At 53.6% G+C, this 16630-nt stretch overlaps 3 protein-coding genes across 6 annotated transcripts; 2 read left to right on the top strand and 1 right to left on the bottom strand.

The window, feature by feature from the left end:
• Positions 1-14: 14 nt before the first annotated feature.
• RGL2 (ral guanine nucleotide dissociation stimulator like 2) lies at positions 15-6388 on the top strand (the record flags this gene model as incomplete). 3 transcript variants are annotated; one of them, XM_084227852.1, is made up of 17 exons in its annotated part: positions 15-173; positions 1408-1491; positions 1736-1914; positions 2038-2088; positions 2179-2476; positions 2742-2993; positions 3077-3180; positions 3261-3345; positions 3426-3494; positions 3694-3768; positions 4202-4234; positions 4352-4473; positions 4558-4653; positions 4730-4841; positions 4949-5239; positions 5934-6048; positions 6177-6388. In XM_084227852.1, the coding sequence occupies 17 exons, from the start codon at positions 15-17 to the stop codon at positions 6386-6388; spliced, it is 2337 nt and encodes a 778-aa protein (XP_084083978.1). The 3 variants fall into 3 exon arrangements, with proteins under 3 accessions (XP_084083978.1, XP_084083979.1, XP_084083980.1); XM_084227853.1 differs by having other exon boundaries at positions 4355-4473; XM_084227854.1 differs by having other exon boundaries at positions 4388-4473.
• A 1288-nt stretch (positions 6389-7676) lies between these two features.
• PFDN6 (prefoldin subunit 6) lies at positions 7677-8820 on the bottom strand (the record flags this gene model as incomplete). The annotated part of the gene is made up of 5 exons (XM_084227928.1): positions 8800-8820; positions 8521-8670; positions 8240-8310; positions 8037-8161; positions 7677-7806 (listed from the first exon to the last, which is right to left on the bottom strand). The coding sequence occupies exons 2-5, from the start codon at positions 8582-8584 to the stop codon at positions 7677-7679; spliced, it is 390 nt and encodes a 129-aa protein (XP_084084054.1). The 5' UTR covers positions 8585-8670; positions 8800-8820.
• Positions 8821-9224: 404 nt separating this feature from the next.
• Positions 9225-16621, top strand: WDR46 (WD repeat domain 46; the record flags this gene model as incomplete). Of its 2 annotated transcripts, none has more annotated exons than XM_084228251.1 (15): positions 9225-9305; positions 9404-9613; positions 9723-9803; positions 9919-10031; positions 10149-10236; positions 10377-10438; positions 10706-10810; positions 10905-11055; positions 11170-11305; positions 11482-11581; positions 15225-15538; positions 15686-15780; positions 15934-16029; positions 16150-16263; positions 16350-16621. In XM_084228251.1, the coding sequence occupies 15 exons, from the start codon at positions 9240-9242 to the stop codon at positions 16446-16448; spliced, it is 1830 nt and encodes a 609-aa protein (XP_084084377.1). In that variant the 3' UTR covers positions 16449-16621. The 2 variants fall into 2 exon arrangements, with proteins under 2 accessions (XP_084084377.1, XP_084084376.1); XM_084228250.1 differs by having other exon boundaries at positions 9240-9305; positions 9563-9613.
• Positions 16622-16630: the final 9 nt, after the last annotated feature.

Consider the following 16630-nt stretch of genomic DNA (forward strand, 5'->3'; position numbering starts at 1 on the left):
TCCTTCATCCGGCCATGCTCCCGCGGCCCCTGCGGCTGCTTTGGGACACGAGCCCCCCCGGGGGAGTCGTGTTGAGCAGCTTCCGGAGCCGAGACCCCGAAGAGGGTGGGGGCCCAGGTGGCCTGGGCGCGGGCGGGGGGCAGGAGGACGAGGAGGAGGAGGAAGAAGACGAGGTGAGACGCAGGCGGGGGGAGGCAGGGGCCGCGCGAACTTGGGAGACTCTTTTCTCTCGAGTCGGTGTCCCGGCCTCCCTTCCCTGCCTCGGTTATTTCCTCTCTCTGGGCGTCTGCCAGCTCCCCGCCGCGGGGAGGCCCGGCGTTTCTCCGGATCTTTGTGCCTGAGTGATTTGGGGCCTGCCCGTAGGAACCTGCCCTGTTGCCGCCTGGAGGGGCTGTCCAGCGGGTCCTCGGCCCCCAGCGCCCGTCTCTCCGGGCATTGTGTCTTGGTCCCTGTCCCTCCTTGTTTTTGTTTGGCGGGGAGGGGTTTGTTTCCACAGTAACCGGCTCCTCTGACTCTGGGATTGGGGAGGGAACCCTTCGATTTCGTGACCCCTCCCCCTTCTCCCTCCTGGCCCTGAGTGGAGGCGGAAAGCCAAGGTTCGCGGAACTTGGAGCGAGTTCCCAGGCTGAGTGGAGGTGGTCACCTGCTCTCCTCAGGGACTAATGGTGGTGGCCAGGAGCAGGATTTGGGGACATGGGAGGGGCCAGAAGTTGGATTTGGGGCCCCGAGGCCCTGGACTCCTGGGTCCCAAGGCTGGGTGAGGGCAGGGTGACTGGCAGGGCTGGTTTTTCGGGATCCGTTGGGAGGAGGGGCTGGGGCCACGTGACACTGAGTCTACAACCCCCCCCCTCCCCACCACCATCATCCCCACTTCCCCTTCTCTTTCCTGTCCTGGGATCGGAGCCGCCACCTCGCAGGGGTCTAAGGGCAGGGGGCTGGGGGCTAAGGGGAAGTACTAATTCTTCGGGCTTGGCCAGTTCCCGCGGGGAAGGGCGGAGCATGGGGCTGTGCCTATGACTGAGGTTTCAGCTTCTCAAGGTCTCTGCCTCTTGACTTTCGGCCTCTGGCCTCCCCTCCTGTCCTTTACACCTTGCTTCTCTGTGTTGGGACTCAGCTCTGGGGGGAAGGGGCTACGGTGGCCTCCAGGATCAGGGTTCCTGCCTTCCACCAGCCTCCCCACTTCAAGCCCCTCGACTCCACCGGGCCCTGAGGCGGCTTGGGGGGGGCTGTCTGGGCCCCAGTGTGGGAGACCTGGGGTCACCAGCCCGCCCCGCCCCTCGCACTCGCTGGTACTGTCCCCTGCCATCACAGGTGAGGGGCACAGAGGGAGGAGTAGGACCTGGGGTGAGGGCTGGGGACAGTGGGGGTGCTGTGGGGCTGTCTGACACCCCTTCCTTGCTCCTCCAGGCCCCTGTGACTGCCTGGGATGAGGAGGAGGATGGTGCCACATTTACTGTCACCAGCCGCCAGTATCGACCTCTTAATCCCTTGGTGAGATCATAACTTTGGCTTCTTACCTCTGACCCATCACCTCCAGCTCTTTGTCCTGTGGCCGATTTTCTGGCCAGAGTGCTAGGTTAGAAGTCCAGACACCTGACTGTGCTATGTGACTTAGGCTGTCTTTTACTCTCTTCTAAGTAGTGTAAGCCTGGATGATCTAGGTCTAGAATTGGCCCCAGAGATCCAGAAGCAGGATTGAAGAAAGGATTAGTGACTGGCCCTCTATCTCCCTCAGGCCCCAATGCCTCCCCCGCGTTCCTCCAGAAGGCTCCGTGCTGGCACACTGGAGGCCCTGGTCAGGTACCTGCTGGATGCTCGGACTGCAGGGGCTGACATGACCTTCACATCAGCCTTCCTGGCTACCCACCGGGCCTTCACCTCCACGCCTGCCCTACTAGGACTTGTGGCTGACAGGTCAGTCATAAGGGACTTGGTCCTGGAGGCATCTAGACTTTCTAATCAGTATCCCAGCAAAAATAGTCACAGCCACTGGACTTTGGAAAAATATAAACAGATAGGTTCTCTTTCCCTCCCCAGGTTGGAAGCCCTTGAATCTCATCCTACCGATGAACTTGAGCGAACCAAAGGGTAAGTGACCCCAGCTTCTTTACCTCACATTCCCCTCTGCCTGAGCTGTAGCTTGACATCTGATCCCTGGCTGATTTCACCTTCTCCCAGGGTAGCCATCTCTGTCCTGTCAACCTGGCTGGCCTCTCACCCTGAGGATTTTGGCTCTGAGGTCAAGGGTCAGCTTGACCGGCTTGAGAGCTTCTTGCTTCGGACAGGGTATGCAGCAGGGGAGGGTGTTGGGGGGGGCAGCGCTGACCTCATCCGCAACCTCCGGTCCCGGGTGGACCCCCAGGCCCCCGACCTTCCTAAGCCCCTGGCCCTCCCCGGCGATCCCCCTGCTGACCCCACGGATGTCCTGGTGTTCCTCGCTGACCACTTGGCCGAACAGCTGACCCTGCTAGATGCGGTGAGACCCTGACCTCTGACCCCATGCCCCCTGTCCCCTTACTAACCTCTCCTTGACTCCAGATCCTTTCCTTGCTTCCAACCCTTGATCCAGCTCCCAGCCTCCTCCATCCACCCAGTTTTGACCTTTCCCCTTTCCCCTTGGGCATTACCCTCCAACCCTGTGCCCCTCTGGTTCCTTGGCCGCCTGAGATCCTCACAGCCCCGATATTAGAAGGCTGACCCCACTTGATGATGAATTTTAACCTCTGACCTTTGATCTGCAGGAACTGTTTCTCAATCTGGTCCCCTCTCAGTGCCTGGGGGGCCTATGGGGTCACAGAGACCGGCCAGGACATTCCCACCTCTGCCCATCTGTCCGGGCTACTATCACACAGTTCAACAAGGTGGCAGGGGCAGTGGTCAGCTCTGTCCTGGGGGCCACCCCAACCGGAGAGGGACCTGGGGAGGTGACCATACGGCCACTCCGTCCCCCCCAGAGGGCCCGGCTTCTGGAGAAGTGGATTCGAGTGGCAGAGGTAAGAGAACCGATGGGCCCTGTTGGGGGCCAGGGTGTAGAGGGGAGTCCCACAGCTGTGGCCTCCCTCTGTGACTCCCACAGGAATGTCGTCTGCTCCGAAACTTCTCCTCAGTTTACGCTGTCGTGTCAGCCCTGCAGTCCAGCCCCATCCACAGGCTTCGGGCAGCCTGGGGAGAAGCAGCCAGGTTGGGCACTGGACTGGGAGTGAGGGTTGGGATTGCCTCTGCCAAGCCCATCCTCAAGGCTACTGCCCTCCATCCCCTAGGGACAGCCTCAGAGTCTTCTCCAGCCTCTGTCAGATTTTCTCTGAGGAGGATAATTATTCTCAGAGCCGGGAGCTGCTCCTGCAGGTGAGCCCTATTCCCTGGCGTTCCCAGCTACATCTGCTTTCCACTCCCACCACCACATCTCCTTCTTCTGCCACCACCAGGATGTGAAACTGCAGCCCTCTCTGGAGACAAATTCCAAGAAAACTCCGAGGCCTGGCTCCCGGAGAGGGGTGAGTGACTGGGGGGAGGGGGTGGTTAAAATGAGTAAGAAGTGTGTGTGGGGGGGAGCTGTGTGAATGATGGAAAGGGGAGGCAAGTAGGGTGTGGACAATTAAATGTGTTCTCCGAAGCAATGGGATGGGGACGTGCATGGGGTGGAGAACCCCTGGATCAGTGGCAGGGGCAACTGACTCTTGCCTCTGACCTCAGGGTGTGGTGCCCTACCTTGGTACCTTCTTAAAGGACCTGGTGATGCTGGATGCAGCCTCCAAGGATGAGCTGGAGGTCAGTAGTGTGTGTGTGTGTGTGTGTGGGTGTGTGTGGGTGTGTGTAAACATGATGTGATGGCTCAGGGTCAGACAGCCCTCCCTTTGTGAAGAGGCTGTGGTAGTTGAGCATGCGACCCTGGAGCCAGATTGTAGGGTTCTGGTGCTCTTACTTTGGAAGTTGCTAAGCCTCTCTGTGCCTTAGTGAGCTATAAAGGAGAAACTCATCAACTTATTATTATGAGGGTTAAGTGAGTGTTAAAACATATTTGAGATGTTTGTTGAACAAATACGAGGATACAGTTTCTACCTGATTTGAAAACTTTGAAGGTTGAGTAATTAGGGCCTGGTGGATGTGAGGGAAGAGGTGGAGGGAAGTGTATGTGAGCTGGATGTGGGTGTGCAGGTGCTTGGGAGAGTACATCTCTCTCCCATCCCTTTTGTTCTTGCAGAATGGATACATTAATTTTGACAAACGGAGAAAGGTGAGTGGAATGCATGGGTGAGGCCAGACACCCCCTAGCCATGTCCCAGGAAAGGGAGAAAAGGATGAGTCAGGTGTCCCTGAGATTTTACTCCTACAGTTTGAGGCTCTTTTGTAGGAGTTTGCTGTCCTTTCTGAGCTTCAGCGGCTCCAGAACGAATGTCGCGGCTATGACCTCCGACCTGACCCTGACATCCAGCGGTGGCTTCAGGGACTCCGGCCACTAACAGAGGCTCAGAGGTGACTGGCTGGGTGAAGTTGGGACTCAGGCTGGGCCTGGGAGTGTGTCCTGTCCTCATCTCTGTCCATTTCTCCCTCTCCCAGCCATCGTGTGTCTTATGAGGTGGAGCCATCTGGTACCAGTGAATCTCCTGCCCCAAGGGTGCTTCGACCAGCAGTGGTCATCTCACATTGGACAGAGTGAGTCAGCGGTCGGGGGATAGGCTTTTGGAGGCTTACCCTTCTTTCTCTGACTGTCCCAATCTCACCCCTGTAGGGTTCTGGGCTCTGTTGGGGGTCCCACCTCCCTTGTGTCCTGGGACCGGCCCAGTGTAGGGGGAGATGAGGTGCCTGGAACTCCTGCTCCTTTACTAACCCGGCTGGCCCAGGTGAGCTCTGCTCCTGACCTCTGACCTCAACACTGACCCTGACTTTGTGTATGTTTCTTCCTTGATCTCCCTGCCTTCACCCCAGTCCCCATGTTGTTTGTCCCCAGCACATGAAGTGGCCGTCTGTCTCATCTCTGGACTCCGCCCTGGAAAGCACTCCACCCCTGCACAGCCCGGCTGACTCCAGCCACCTCTCTCCCCCAGCTTCCTCCCCTAGGCCTTCTCGAGGTCACCGCCGCTCTGCTTCCTGTGGCTCCCCACTCAGTGGCGGTGCAGAAGGGGCCTCCAAGGGCACAGGATACGGGGGTGGGGGGTCTGGGCCAGGGGCTTCTGATTGCCGAATCATCCGAGTCCAGATGGAGCTGGGGGAAGATGGCAGCGTCTACAAGAGCATCCTGGTGAGGGAGGCATGGGCTAGGAGGGGGCGGTGAAGGGTGGTGCCTCGTGGGACAATATAGATGTAGTTTTAGGTTTAACTAGCTAAACGGGACGACGATTCTACTTTGAAATGGGATCTTGGGTTTTAGCAGCTATGTTTTATTTGATGGCTATTTTGCTGCTGCACCTGGAACTTTGGGTGGGCATATTCTTTTTTTTTTTTTTAAATTTATTTATTTATGCATACAAGAGCTGGGGGACAGGCCAGAGGTGCGGGCAGCGAGAGGATTTACGAGAGACAGAGTGGGGAATAGAACAGATTGAAATACACTGCTAAAGGGAGCAGCGGGCGAGACAGGAGAGGTCTGCTGCCCCATGTGGGTTGCTCCTTGGCCGGCCGGGGTTGGAACTCATGCTGCAGATGCTGCGGATTACTTCATAGTGCGGTGTTTAACCCCTTGCGCCACCAAGGAGGCCCTGGATGGCCATATTCTATTTGTTGAATCAATCAGTTTCCCCACAGAGAGCAGCTCTATTTCACTAGGATGGCTTGTCAAGTTCAGGGAACCACCATATTGGGTCTCCTTGTTCACTCTAAATTAACGGTGCACATGGATAACCTGTGCGTGGATAATCAGTAGCCAGGGTTGAAAGGATAGGAAGGAGAGATCATCATGGCCAATTCACTGCTCTTTTCGTCTCCTCTCCTGACAGGTGACAAGCCAGGACAAGGCTCCAAGTGTCATCAGTCGTGTCCTTAAGAAAAACAATCGTGATTCTGCAGTGGCTTCGGAGTATGAGCTGGTACAGCTGCTACCAGGGGAGCGAGGTCAGAGGCTATGAGGGAATGCAGGCTTGGGGGTAGAGTGGTCCCCAGCAGTGGGATTGCTTCTACATCTGGGCGGTTGTGAGGCAATGACTGTGTTTGTGCTTGATACCCCTTCTCTGAACCTGCAGAGCTGACTATCCCACCCTCGGCTAACGTCTTCTATGCTATGGATGGGGCCTCCCATGATTTCGTCCTGCGGCAGCGGCGAAGGTCCTCTACTGCTCCACCTGGCCTCCCCAGTGGCCCCTCTGCCTCAGGAACTCCTCCAAGTGAGGGAGGAGGGGGTTCTTTTCCCAGAATCAAGGCCACAGGGAGGAAGATTGCCCGGGCACTGTTTTAAGGAGGAAGTCCTGCTGGCTTACAGAACTCATGGTGGCCTTACCAGATGTGGGTAGCCATCCCGAATGTTGGCAGTTATGTCGCACTGAGAAGAAATGCAGCAAAGTAGCAGCCACCCTGGGGCAGTGAAGTGACACTGACTTACCAGATAGCCGAGAAATCCAGCCCTGTGGGAACTGGCAATCTTGGTAACCAAGTAGGATACCTGTGTATACCTCCCCTATTTCCATGAACACAGCACATGGCTAGTGCTGGAAGCAGCAATCAGTTTCTGATTCCTGGCCACATCCTAGCATGTAAAGAGCATGGAAAAGCCTAGGAGAGGAAAAGCCTAGTGGCTCTGAGCCCTGGGGTGACGGGATGGCAAGAAGTGGGTTCAAGTATTCTTTTCCTACAAGGTCCCTGTCACTGTGACAACACTAAGATAATAAACCAAAACACTACCTGAATTTCACTTCCCTGTTCTTGCAGTGTGTATGATTAGCTACTAGAAGTGGGGGTGGGGAGTTGGCTCAAGGCAGATGCCACAGAACAAGGCTGTGTCCAATGTTTTCTATCCCCAGAAGAGCTCCAAGTCAGATATTGTGGAAAATGATTTCCTCAGAAAGGTTTATACCTTCCCAGCAACATCTCCTCCTCTGGCCCCTTTCTTTCTTTCCTCAGTTGTCACAGACCCATATCAAGTACTAGCCACCCAATTAGAGTGACTGGCATGAAGAACTCCCCTGACTGCAAATTTTTAAGGCACAATTTTAAGACAAAGAAATAGAACAACTTTGTGGACAATGTGCAACTTTGGAGAACTTACAACCTCACAAAGCATTATGTGATGGAATTTTAAATCAGTTTTGCTACACTCAAATTCTAGGGAGAGGCTAAAAAGAAGTAAGAGATTCCAAGGTGCTCTCTCGGAGGATGACAAATAATCATAGCAGGGAGGACCACTACGTTTCACTGTGGGGTCTCAAGTTTGAGAACTGGAAGTTCTTTAGCCAGCTGACATCCCCACAGATTGTGTTGTTGCTGATGTTTCCTTAAGCAATGTGCCAACCAAAATAGGGGAGCATTGAGGCAAGAAGTAAGTTTGAGACATCTTAAGAATTTGGACCTGATGGAGTAATGTAGGTGGTGTGCATACAAGGTGGACGATGTAGGGGAGGGGGAAGACGACACAATTATGACAGAAGTGGCTGGTTGGAAAACAGCCAGGTATTCTCACATTTTATTAGCTACAGTATAGACCCTAGAGCTGCCTCATTCCCTCCCCTACCCTCCCCCCTACCATGGGGTCAGGCCTTCCCAGAAGCCCCTGCCTTTGCTGCCTGGGCCCGCTGGAACTCCTGTTGCAGCTGAGCAAGGGTCTCCCTCTGTTGTTCTGATTGCCGCTCAAGGTCTCGGAGCTGGGATTCGTATCTCTTACTGAAGAGAGGAAAGAGAGAGAGAGACAATTGAGGAATCAGAGGTGCTTACTAATGAGGGTGCTGAGAGAGTTGGGTGAAAAAGTTGAGATTGAGGGAGGAGGGGGGCTAAATGAGAGGGGCTGGAGGAACCAGACAACTGGGGGCTACTCCAGAGAGCTACTCTACAAAGGTTTCTCCACAACTCTAAGAGTGTCAGGTGCACCACAGGGTGGTAGTAGAAAGACTCACATTTCAGCTGTGATATAGTCCAGCCTCTTCCCAACTGTGGCCCGCGCCTCCCCCAGCTCCTGTTTGACCAGCACGGGACCCAGAAGTTTAAAGACCACGTTGGACCCATCTAGCAGGGCCAGTTCCTGGAGGAGTGGGACATACATCTTCAGAATCATTGCTAATACAGGTCCCTCCTCGCCCCACAAATCCCAGTCTCTCACCTCCTTCACGATATTGTTTTCTGTTAGTTGTGCCTCCAGCTTCTGCCGCCCTGACATGGATTTACTCAAATCTAGAGTATGAGAAGAAAGATTTGGCTAAGGTATAAAAAGAGCCACCCGATCCCCACCAATCCCAGTCAGGAGAAAATGGAACCGAGGAAATAGACAAGAATGAAGGAGGAGGAGGGGACCCGGGTGGGGAAGACAACATCTGGGTATAGCTTCGGATTGTGAGTGAGTGAAGGGACTGGGACGAGGCTACACCGACCCTGCTCCCTTACCCTTTTGTAGCTGTTGATATTTCTCCACTTCTCCCTGTAACTTCTTCTGAATCAGTTCAGCCATGGCGGGGACGAAAGTCTGCGGGGAGTGGGAGAGGGGCGGCTGGATTTCACTCTGGAAAGGACCCGAGGTCTCGTCCCTGGCCTGGCCTGCGGAAATGACAGTACTCTTGAAAGGCAGCCTCTACCGGTTCGGAATATCCACTCTACTCCGGCTCCAGGGGGTGGCGGGCGAAATGAGACCCCCAAAACCCTCAACCGAAACCGGGTCCTACTCACGTTCTCCTCTCAGTATTGAAAACCCGGAAGTAAACAAAGAATGCTGGGAAAAAGACGGCGCCGGAAGTTGTCGCCTGACTCATTCTGGGAATTGTAGTTCTGACGTGTTTAGTCAGTGGCGTTCTGCTAAAACTGACTGGACTCGGAAGGTGTTAAGCAAGGTTGGAAACGAAGCTGGATAAAGAAATTGCACATTTCTTTGTCCCTGACCCGGACTTGCCTTTTCTCGTAACTTGGTTCTCAGCTGACGCTCGGGAGGGAGAGGCCAAGTCTTGCCCTGCCCTCAACGGGGCGCATGCCCTTATCCAAAATGGCGCCTAGACGGCTTCATACTTGGTACGTGCTGATTGGAGAAGACCAGAGGACTTCCGGGAGGTTGCAGCAGTACTGTGGGACAGCTGAGAGCGATTTGCACGTGGGTCGTTGTTCGGGTGGGCTAGATGGAGACAGCCCCCAAGCCAGGCAAGGGTGTCCCACCCAAGAAGAACAAGCCTAAGGCGAAGAAGGTACAGACCTCCCTGGGATGGAAGGGAAGTTTATAGCTGCGGGGTCGAAGGGGCGGGGCGCGGGCAGAGGCGCATCAAGGCTTCTGATGTGCCCGTAGAAACCCCGGCGATACTGGGAAGAAGAGAGCACCCCATCCGCCGTCGAAACCTCTTCAGGACCTCCTCGTAAAAAGAAGAGGAGTCGAGAGCTTTGTCCTCAAAAGCCAAAGAACTCTCACGTCCCTAAGTCCCGAATCTCCAAGAAGCCACAGGTGCCAAAGAAACACCGACAACGGAGGAAACCGGAGCCTCAGCGCACTTTGTCTGGGGTGAGCCTGGGACCTGAGGGGGTGGCGGTGCAGGTCGCCTTGTGTTTTGAGAGTGCGAGGGATGGGGTCAGCCCGAGTCTATCTACTAATAGTCTTCTCCCTGCCCTAGGCCCAGGACCCATTTCCAGGTCCCGCCCCTATCCCTGTGGAGGCGGCCCAGAAGTTTTGTCGCATAGATAAATCCAAAAAGGTGAGGACCAGCCGGAGAGTGGGGAGGGGTTGCAGTAAGGGTGAGTTGGAGGAATCAGGGACCCCATTTAGCCTCAGGTTTTTCTTCCACTCTTCCTCCACCCATGATGTTATAGCTGCCACATTCTAAACCTAAAACCCGAAGCCGAATTGAGGTGGCCGAAGCTGAGGAAGAGGAAGTAAGTGCCAAAGCTGCTCGTTCTGAACTACTGCTTGCTGAGGAACCCGGGTAAGTGGACCTTAACCCCACCCCCAACCCCTGCTTTATGCTACTCTTTCTCATTTGTATGTGGTACACTCATTTCATATTAGAGAACCTTGCTGCAACTCCAACACTCACTTGCAGGTTTCTCGAAGGGGAAGATGGGGAGGACACAGCAAAGATTCGGCAGGCTGACATCGTGGAGGCTGTGGACATTGCGAGTGCAGCCAAAGTGAGCCTGAGAATGGGAAAGGGGTGAATGGGTTGACTGAGGAGCAGAGCAAGTGGGTGCTGGGTAGTAAAAGAAGGAATTGCTGAAAGAAACCAATTACTTCTGGGTATTCTTTTTGTTTTTACTTCTCTTTTTCCCAGCACTTTGACTTAAACTTGCGGCAGTTTGGACCCTACCGCCTGAATTACTCTAGAACTGGGAGGTAAGGTTGAAATCCACTGAGCCTGTAGCCAGAATGTGGCCATGTCTCTTAATCGCTTCAGCCATGCCTGCCTCAGTCATACCACTCAGCATGTTTGGGCTGTTGACGTGGGGAGGGTCGTTGGGATTTGCTTGCCTGTGAGGGTGAGCATACATAACAGTATTTCTCCTCTCACCTGGAGAGGAGGGGCTGACATGGGCAGACCTCAGATGGTCTGATGACGCTCCCCTGCATTGACATCCTGTCTGTCCCCCACCAACAATATAGACACCTGGCTCTTGGAGGGCGCCGGGGTCATGTGGCAGCCTTTGATTGGGTGACCAAGAGGCTTACCTGTGAGATCAACGTCATGGAGGCGGTGCGGGACATCCGGTCAGTGAGGGTGGGAGAGGCCAATCCCTGACTGAATAATAGCCTGTGAATCCCTTTCCCATTGAACCCTTCTGCCCCCTGCTCCCCTCTCCAGGTTTCTGCATTCAGAGGCACTGCTCGCAGTGGCTCAGAACCGCTGGCTTTACATCTATGACAACCAGGGCATCGAGCTCCATTGCATCCGCCGTTGTGACCGCATCACCCGACTTGAGTTCCTACCCTTCCATTTCCTCCTGGCCACAGCTGTGAGTGTCTGTGGAGCACAGGGGCTGGGCAGCAACTCTAGGGAAGACTGCTCATCCTCTGGAACCCGGGAAGAGGGAGGACAGAGGGCAGTCAGGACTCGTTCTCTCTCTTAGTCAGAGACGGGGTTTCTGACCTACCTGGACGTGTCAGTGGGGAAGATTGTGGCAGCTCTGAATGCAAAGGCTGGACGGCTCGACGTCATGACTCAGAACCCTTACAATGCCGTCATCCATCTTGGACATAGCAATGGTCAGTCAGTGGCTAACACTCTCCTGATTGGCTTTTTTCTATATTTGTACTTCCCAAGACTCTTAAAATTGCTCTTTTGTCTCCTTTTCTTTCTTATCTCCTTGACTGTTCTTCTTTCTCTAGCATAATCACCTCATCGCCCGATTAGGAACCTTAGCTTTTCTCCTCTGACCCAGGTACTGTATCCTTATGGAGTCCAGCTATGAAGGAGCCACTGGCGAAGATTCTTTGTCACCGTGGAGGGGTTCGGGCAGTGGCAGTAGATTCTACAGGCACGTAAGTCACATGCTGGGGCAGAGGTGCTGGGAGAGGTAGCAGGTCACAGCCAGGCAGAAAGTTATGGAGGGGGCCTCCCCGGTGGCGCAGCGGTTGAGCGCTGGGTTGCGAAGCTGCCCGCAGCCTCTGCAGCGCCAGTTCGATCCCCGGCTGCTCCCCGGCCACCGGAGGAGGGTCCCGCATGGTGCGCAGACCTCTCCTGCCGCCCGCTGCTCCCCTCAGCAGTGTACTTCGGTCCTTCTGCCTGCTCTGCTCCCCGCTCTGGCTCTGGTGAATTCTCTCACCCTCCCGCGCTTCTGACTGTACCCAGTGCATGTATAAACAAAACAAACAAACAAACAAGTAAATAAATAAACATGCCTCTATAAAAAAAAAAAAAGAAAAAAAAAAAGAAAGTTATGGAGGGCAGCGTGTCTTTAGGAGAGCAGACTAGTTAGACTGTCTGGGCTTAAATCCTAGGGTTAGCCACTGACCAGCCAGGGAAGCGTGACTCATAGCACCCATAACTTCTGTGTGCTTCACACTTTCCTCCCCCTCCACGTCTGGCTGACTTTCACACAAGTTCCTGTGTCTTCTAATTCCTTTTATCCATCAGGCTTTCACTGGGTACCTGTAGCAGCTGGGCTTTTTGCTAAGGTTTGGGAGGGGTATAAGGATGTACTGGCCATGGAGCCTTCCCTGGTGCACTGTTCCACTTATCCTCCATTTGTAAAACAAGTCACTGGAGCTTGTAAGAATGGTTGCCAGGTGGTGCATTTCACTTCTGCTCAGCTGTCTTTTGTCATTCCAAACTCAGTGTGTCCATTATGGGACCAGTTACTCTACTCTCTACGCCCAAGGTTTCGCCTTGCCTGCTCCCTTTTTGCCACGTTTTCCTGTCTCTTGGAATTTGACCCCTCTAGTTAGCTACTTAGCCCCATGTCCTTCAACCATTATAGCAGGATCAAAAGTGTCATTTACTGAGTGCTTTCTGGGTTTGGACTCTGCTAGTTGCTTTGCTCTTGAGCCCCTGTGAAGTCCTGACTGCTTTAACCCTTGAGCTTTGTTCCTAGGTCTGTTCTTTCCATCCTTGCTCTCTCTGGGGACATGCGTGCTCATGAGCAGTTTTCATTGTCTTTTGGTGCCGTTGTCAGAATAAGCTTTCCTCTTTTTTTTTTTTTTTAAAGGTTTATGTTATTTATTTATGCATATGAGAGTTGGGGTGTAGGGCCAGAGGTGCAGAGGGTGAGAAGATTCACCAGAGACAGAGTGGGGAACAGAACAGGCAGACTGACTGAAATACACTGCTGAGGGGAGCAGTAGGCGAGACAGGAGAGGTCTGCTGCACCATGTGGATAGCTCCCTGGCTGGGGATCGAACTTGTGCTGCAGTGGCTGCGGATAGCTTGATAGTGATGAGTCTTCCCCCCTAATGCCACCAGGGATGGCCCTAGTCTTTCCTTGTTTCACCCTGCTGCTCAGGAACCTTCTACATGAAGTATAAGTCACCTAACTCCATTTTTAAGTTATTTTAGAGAACATCAGGAAAAGGTGGCCACCAACTTAGGAAAGCCTAATATATGCTTGGACCGCCCCTCCCCCCATCTTTGTGGACAAATGATCTGGCCCCACTCTTTTGACTTCATAGCTGTGCCAGCCTGGCTCTGGGAGAGGGCAGAACCTGCCTTCTATATGCCCCAGGCCTAAGCTGTGGTTGACCTGCCCTGGGCTGCCTAGGTTAGCTGCTTCAGTGTTGTGATCACTGCACAGAGGTTTGTTCAACAACTGAAGCTGAATGGTTCTACCACTTGATCTCAGGCCTATCCCGCTTATCTCTGACCCTCCTCAGAAGTGCCGCAGACAAGCCACAGGGACTTCAGAGATGAGTTTATTACCTTTCTTATAAGGTTTTCTGGAAACTTGAATCTTGGGTGCATTGGATTCTCTAAACTGTTTCTTGTGGCCTGGATGCGCATCTGGCCTGTGGACTGGTATTTGTGTAGGAGGATCCAAACACAGTGTGTGAGGGCAGGAACAACCTGTGCCCCTAGTGCTGGTTCACTGAAGGGTGTGCCCTTGAGTCCCGGGAGCCCGGCTATTCCTTATTTATACTCATGACCTTGCCTGCTGGTGGAGTTAGAGCCAGGGCCCCCATCGTCTGGTCTTGTCAGAAGTATCCTGCTGGGCCACTGTTCAGCCTCACTACAGGGTGGGTCTCCACTCATAGAATTCTTCAGTCCCCTTCTGGGTTCACAGCTTTTTGGCAAACATACATCCCCTGGCCTGGTACATCCCCTTTCAGCCTTTCTTTCTGAAGGATGACTAGAGCAAGGGTAGAAACTCATGTCTCTAAAAAGTACACAACTTTTTGTCACAATTCCTTGAGAGGATTTGGCCATCAACCTTGCCCTCCTTCAGGGAATAGGTGCGTGTGTGGGGTGGAGGGAGTGCAGGGCCCTCAGGCATACTACTTCATGGCTTCCTGAGGCTTTCTCAGATCCATGCAGTCTTTGGTGCCAGAGAGCATTGTTGGAGACTTTGGGTTCTCGGTCCACTGCTTACAAGTTCCTGGTATGTCCATCCCGAGCCTCTTGAACATATTTCATACCCATTCTGAAAACAGATCTGTTTCTTCTGGCTCCAATCTGATGTTAATTCATTTGTACCTACTATATCTATTTCTTGTGCTTTCTTGGGAGTTAACCTAGAATGACTCAAATACCAGTTTTCCCACAAAGTGCACCCTGACCACGGCAGTCCACCCTTCGCTCTGCCAGGTTGCTGTGCTGTCTGTACAGTGGAACTTCACATTCAGGCCCAGGTTGTCTTGTGTTCTTTGACTCATGTTGAGTAGGTAAGAGGGTAGACACTAATGAAATAAGTCTGACTTAAATTCTAGCTCTCCCACTCACCCTGATTTCCTTTTTCCATGTTCAGTTTCCTCATCTCAGAGGAAAATAAAAATAATAGAGTTGGGGCAGGGAGCAAAATGAGTGAAAGGGATCAAGAGGTACAGACTTCCAGTTACAAAATAAATTTAAGTCACAGGGATGTGATGTACAGTGCAGGAACTTTACTCAATACTGTCTATCGGGGCCACCCTAGTGGTTAAGACGCAGCACTATGAAGCTAGCCGCAGCCACTGCAGCACAAGTTCGATCCCCGGCTGGCCAGGTGTTACCCACATGGCGCAGCAGACCTCTCCTGCCTCGTCCGCTGCTCCCCTCAGTAGTGTATTTCAGTCAGTCTGCCTGTTCTGTTCCCCACTCTGTCTCTGGTGAATCCTCTCACCCTCCCCACACTTCTGGCCTGTACCCCAGTTCTTGTATGCATGAATAAATCTTTTAAAAAAATAAGCTGCTGTATGTATATACACACACATCAATATATGTAAAATGTACCTATTGTGGTTGCACAACAATGTGAATGTGCTTGGTGGCATGAAATTGTAGAGTCAAAATTTGTTAAATTTGTTTTATGTTACGTGTGTTTTACCATGCACAAATAGGACAGAGTTGTGTCACCCCTAACTGCGAGGATACCTGCGGAGTGTTTGGTGTGATGGGAGCAGTAAATATCATTATTGGTCTTTTTCTCCCCACCTGTGCTTCATACCTAGACTTGCCCACAGGTCTGTGATTGAGCCCCTCTCTTTCTTTCCCCAGGTACATGGCCACTTCTGGCCTGGACCACCAGCTGAAGATCTTTGACTTGCGAGGGACATTCCAGCCCCTGACCGCTCGGACCCTGCCCCAGGGAGCAGGGCATCTGGCCTTCTCCCAGCGGGGACTGCTGGCTGCGGGAATGGGTGATGTGGTCAACATATGGGCAGGGCAGGGCAAGGCCAGCCCACCCTCCCTGGAGAAGCCCTACCTCACCCACCACCTCTCAGGCCATGTACATGGCCTTCAGTTCTGCCCCTTTGAAGATGTGCTAGGGGTCGGGCACAGTGGGGGCATCACCAGCATGCTGGTCCCTGGTAAGTGGGCCCGGGGATGGGACTCACAGTAAATGAACTCAGGATGGAAACTAGAGTAGGCCTGAGAGCCACAGGCAGGGCTTGGTCAGGCTGCAGCTGCTGGACAAGAGTTCCTTTTGATGGCTCCATGCTCCTTCCTCCCGCCAGGGGCTGCTGAGCCCAACTTTGACGGCCTGGAGAGTAACCCATACAGGAGCAGGAAGCAGCGCCAGGAGTGGGAGGTGAAGGCCCTGTTAGAGAAGGTGAGGACGTGCCTGCGTGTGGTCTGGGGTTGAGGGTAGGGAAAGCTCCCCATACTGGGGGTTGTGGGAATGGTGGTCTCTGGCTTCTGTTCCTCTTGGGGGTCTTCCTCTTGTGACTCCTTACCCATTTTTGTCCCTCTGTGATACCTCCAGGTCCCTGCAGAGCTCATTTGTCTAGATCCACGAGCCCTGGCAGAGGTTGATGTCATCTCTTTGGAGCAGGAAAAGAAGGAGCGGATAGAGAGGCTGGTACGGCGCTCCTCTCACCCCCACACCTCTCCCCATATCCCCAAAGCTCGGGTGAGTTGTTGGGTACTGCCAGTTCCTTGCCTCTGGGGCTTTTGTGGATTTTACTATCTACTCTTCTAGGGCTATGACCCAGAAGCCAAGGCCCCCTTCCAACCAAGGCCAAAGCAGAAGGGGCGCAGCTCAACAGCAAGCCTGGTAAAGAGGAAGAGGAAGGTCATGGATGAGGAACACCGGGTAAATGAGCATTTTGTGCCTCTGTTTGTGCCTCTGGCCTGGCCAGCCTGCCCGTCTCACCTCCCCCATTCCCTTCCCCCCACCAGGACAAAGTCCGTCAGAGCCTTGAACAGCAGCCACAGAAGCAAGATAAGGCGAAGCCTACTGGGCACCGGCCGTCTGTCCTGGATAGATTTGTACGCTGAGCCAGGCTCCAGGGTGGCATGAAAATCATCTCTCCCTAAGATAGCTTTTGGGGAAATGAGCCTGTTTCCTGGAATAAAGAGGGGGTCGTGAGCCCAGTCCCTGACTGGGGCAGACATCTGGTTCCAGGGGTGGGTTGGCATTAAAGAGGAAGGTGGGTTTTTTTTTTAGATACTGTGTCTGG

The sequence above is a fragment of the Talpa europaea genome, assembly GCF_964194135.1.
Source record: "Talpa europaea genome assembly, chromosome: 2".
Lineage (NCBI taxonomy): Eukaryota > Metazoa > Chordata > Mammalia > Eulipotyphla > Talpidae > Talpa > Talpa europaea.